At 39.8% G+C, this 4257-nt stretch overlaps 1 protein-coding gene across 1 annotated transcript in view; it reads right to left on the reverse strand.

The window, feature by feature from the left end:
* pus10 (pseudouridylate synthase 10) overlaps positions 1–4257 on the reverse strand; it is a 22135-nt gene that overhangs the window by 7999 nt on the left and 9879 nt on the right. The window contains exons 8-10 of the mRNA XM_015380933.1: positions 3330–3456; positions 3121–3246; positions 1077–1174 (exon numbers count right to left, since the gene is read on the reverse strand). Of these exons, the coding sequence (XP_015236419.1) occupies positions 1077–1174; positions 3121–3246; positions 3330–3456 (351 nt within the window). The remainder of the gene's footprint in view (positions 1–1076; positions 1175–3120; positions 3247–3329; positions 3457–4257) is intronic.

Consider the following 4257-nt stretch of genomic DNA (forward strand, 5'->3'; position numbering starts at 1 on the left):
GAATGTTTTAAATCAGGTTGGTTCTGGATTAGCCAGAAAATGGGTCCGGATCCGGCCCGCGGCCCTCTCTCCCTTCTCTCAGCTACAGGGAGCCAGTGAAAGGACTTAGGAGCCGGACTGATGTTTGCTACTTTTTTAGCTCTAATGAGAACATGGGCAGCAGCGTTTTGGATCAGCTGCTGGTGTCTGATGGACTTTTTAGAAAAAAGCTATGAAGACACCGTTGCAGTGATCAGTTATACTAAAGATAAATGCATGAATGAGTTTTTGTAAATCCTGCTTGGACATTAATCCTTTAATCCTGGAAATGTTCTTCAGGCTGATTTAGTAACTGCCTTTATGAGCCTCTGAGTTCATCATGACACAAATATTTTAGTGGTTTCTAGCTGTGGTAGCTAAAGCTTGGAGGGTAACCTTGGATCTATTCTTTGTTCCAAAGATTATTACCACAATTTTGTTTTTATTCAGTTGGATAAAATGGTGCATCTACATATTGATCTGTTCTAAGCATCTAACCAACACTCTGATGAGTTCAAAGTCACCTGGTGACCTACTTACTTTGAATAGTATCTGTTAGATTTCCTTTAAATCAAGTTAAAGTTAGAATGAATGTTTAAAAGAAAAGCCCCATAAAAAAAAGGACTTATTGCGGCAAAACGCGACAAACTGAGAATCGGCGTGGGCTAAACTGTCCGTCTGTCAGACACACGTTCCTAGAGAGCCTGAAAAACACTTCTGTCAGTAGCGATATTGTTTACTTCAGTAGATTGAAATCCATATCCAATTGAAGAATAAAACGATAAGCTACAAACAGCCTGCACAAATAATACTCGGTTGCTGTCAACAGATATGATGACTCCGGCCGGACACGCCCAGAGGGACACGCCCACCAAGCAGGTCCTGATGATGCGTATCACCTGATGTATAAAAACCCAATAATACTAGTAAGGCTCCTACAGTAGCTCTGATGCAGAGCAAATGTTGCTCTGCATCAGAGAGATTATTATTAACAGAAATAGATTTTTGTTTTAGTTAAATCATGAAATAATAACATTTCAATCAGCAGTATAGATCACCTGAGTTAATAAAACCATCCAATAAAGCAGAAGAAACTCACCGTTTCCCAGAGTTCTGACATCCACATCCTCTCTGCCCGACGAGGAGAAATTAAACCCTGCAATAAAAAAACAGTTTGTTATTTTTTCTGATCACACTGTTTTATTTGGATCGCTCCTGTCTTTTGATATTTGAACTAATTAAAGACTTAAATTCCACACAGAGCAGGACTGGACCTATAGCTGGGTACGGTTTGGCTTCCTTTGTCATGTTTATCCTCCATCTGAATCTAACAGCAGGTTCAGCTCTAATGGAGACATGACAGCTCCACTTAAAAAGAAAAAAACGGACTCAAATAATCCTGGATAAGTTTCCATTGTGAAAAGACCTTTACTGCCCCGAAATACAAGAAAAAGTACCACAGATCTCGACTCAACAGAGTTTTCGCTGTTTCTAACATAAAGCTTCTGTGTTCAAACAAACAGCCGCTGCAAAACAATCTGCCTTGGACCAGGAAGTTATTTTCACGTTTAAGCTCTAAGAATGTCTTCAAAATAAACATGACTCTTTTCTAACGTGTTTTGTTAAAGTTTAGCACACGCTGTTATCGTTTTATTTTATTAAAAAGAACATTTAATGGCTTTAGTTTACATTTTAACCACAGAATGATGAGATGCAGCGACCGCCGTCGCTCTGTTTGGAAAATTAGCCTCTTGATGCCGTTTTATGTTTTTTTTTAAAATCCCAGAGTGTTTCAAAATCAGATGATAAAGAAATGAACCCCAAATCCCACATCCTCTATAACAGCCCCGCTAAGCCCCGCCCCATTCTAGACCGTCTGCACAAAGCAACACTTACAGCCTCTGCAGTTCCTTGGAGCTTGAGGAAAACATGTGCGATACCTTTATTTGTTAATTCATAGGTATATATAACAAAAAAAAAAAATCACCACCAGCTTCCAGCATATGTGCAGTCTGTTCCCCAAATTTTCTTTTCATTGTGGATCTTTGTAATAGAGATAAATAAAATCAAAGTTGGTTGGTTCTCTTCTTCCAAAATCAGCAGCTCTTCATCCGTGCCTGCAATATGAAGTTTCTTTGGAAGTTCTTAGATGCGCTCTTGGAAGTTGCGACTGGATTTGACGAACTGTTTAAACCTTTCAGCATAAAATAAATATTTTGATCAAGATGACAAAGCTGCTTCCGTCTCTGTTTAAGTTCCAATAGTTTGCATCCAATTCTTCTTCTTATTAATGGTCTAATCAGTGGTTACTATTCTGCTGTTACCCTATTTTACTTTGACAAACTGGATCTTCTCAACGTCCTTTTTCCTGTTTGGTGCGAACTGCAGACCTTAACCTGGTCGGCTTCCATCAGACCGGAGCGAAGGAGAAAATAGATTTGCTCCGTATTTTGACGGTGAAGTGCGGAGAAGACGTACGTGGACGGTGATGTGCGGAGGAGTAGCGGTGGAGGTGGAACAGTTCGCATTGATAGCTAAGACTGCTCTCATTGATGAACATGACTGCGTAAGTTCTCCGCACGACGTACTTGAGCGCGGCGGTCTGGTGACGGATGACATTGAATCTCAGGGTAAAACCTTATTTTAGGTTTATTCAATGATTATACAATCAATGTGTGTTCATATGAAACACTGTAGAACTGAGATGCTTCACTCGGTCTTATGATTCAGTCAAGAGACCACACTGCCTTGACAGCAGTGCATTTTTAATGGGAGGTCAAGACTCAAAAAGGTTGAGAGCCACTGGTATAAATAAACTATAGAGGTCAAGCTCTAATTTAAAGCATTCAGTCAATATTACTACATCCAATCAATGATTCTAAATTAAGAAAAAACTTTTTTATTTTATTTCTGGTCCATTTGTTTAGAAAACTCCCCCTAAAGACACTTGCGACATAAAAAGTCTGATGAATAAAGATTTGGAACAAGAACAGTTCGGCAATATTACTACGAAAGCCCTTTGATTTGGTTGCGACTCCGATAAACATCTAGAACCCTGATTGGACGCATCATCCGGCGAGTTGTGGGTTAAAGTGGACTCACCGTCGGCTCTGAAGGCAGACAGGATCGGAGCAGCGATCAGCTCCTCTACAGACGACTCCATCCTCCTCTCTCCATCGATCACCCAGGGAGTCTGTGGCAGGCTGCGGCAGAACTTGTTATACCTCCCTGAACATGGGGGGCGGGGCTTATTTAACTTCCTGAGTAGAAAATAAAGACGGAAATAAAAGTTTCCAATGGTGGTGCCTTACCTGCTATGAAGACAGACACGTGAAGGCACTGGATGTCCTGAGGCGTGCAGCCGCTGCTCGCCTCTAATGGAGGACACGGGTAATGTCTGGAGAAATGGAAGAAACATAACAAACATAGCTGATAAGCCTAATTTATGATAGTGTTGCGCCGATGCCGATACCGATACCCGATACCTGGCTGTGCTGTATTGGCTGATACTGAGAACCATACTGATGCCACCTCTTTGAAATTGATGTGTGTGTATATATATGAGGAACTGCATACTACTTGGATGTAGAATAATTGCCATCATGGTTTGTCAAGCTGCTGCCTGCCTTTGTGAAGCAGGAAAAAGACTAAAACAAAGAGAATCCAGTAGAACCTTTTATTGTTACCTGGAATAAGTGGCAATAGTTGAATAAACTTTTGCTCCGCCCCTTTCTTTAAGTCAAACTAAATCGGTGTCAGCCAATAAAGTTACAGTATGTTTGTGCAGCAAAAGTTTTGATCAAAGCTGCTTTCATTTTAAAGTTATTAACTGAATGTTAAAGGTCATAAGGTCAACCACCGACCCCCACAATAGCAAAAATCAAACTAAAGTGTAAAATGTTTGAGTGGCATAAAATGTTGTTCGGCCACTATCATTTTAAAAACACACGACTTCTTCAAATCATCATTTTCGTTAATCAATTTAAATCACATTTGTTTTGCAAAAGACTGTTTGTACTGCTTTTGTTTTAAGGTTATTGATGAAAGTTCAAAGGTCATAAGGTCAACCTACAAGTCAAAAAACAAATTAAACCAAAATGGTGTCGATACTTTGTGGCAATGTTGTGCAGCAAAAATGTTTTGTTTGTGCTGCAATCGGTTCACAGCTGCTAAAGTAAACAAAAAGCTTTTAGACTTAAACGTAAACAGCTTTTATTGTAATTTTGTATTCACAGAGTG

This window comes from Cyprinodon variegatus, unplaced genomic scaffold (assembly GCF_000732505.1).
Source record: "Cyprinodon variegatus isolate N-32 unplaced genomic scaffold, C_variegatus-1.0 Scaffold225, whole genome shotgun sequence".
NCBI lineage: Eukaryota > Metazoa > Chordata > Actinopteri > Cyprinodontiformes > Cyprinodontidae > Cyprinodon > Cyprinodon variegatus.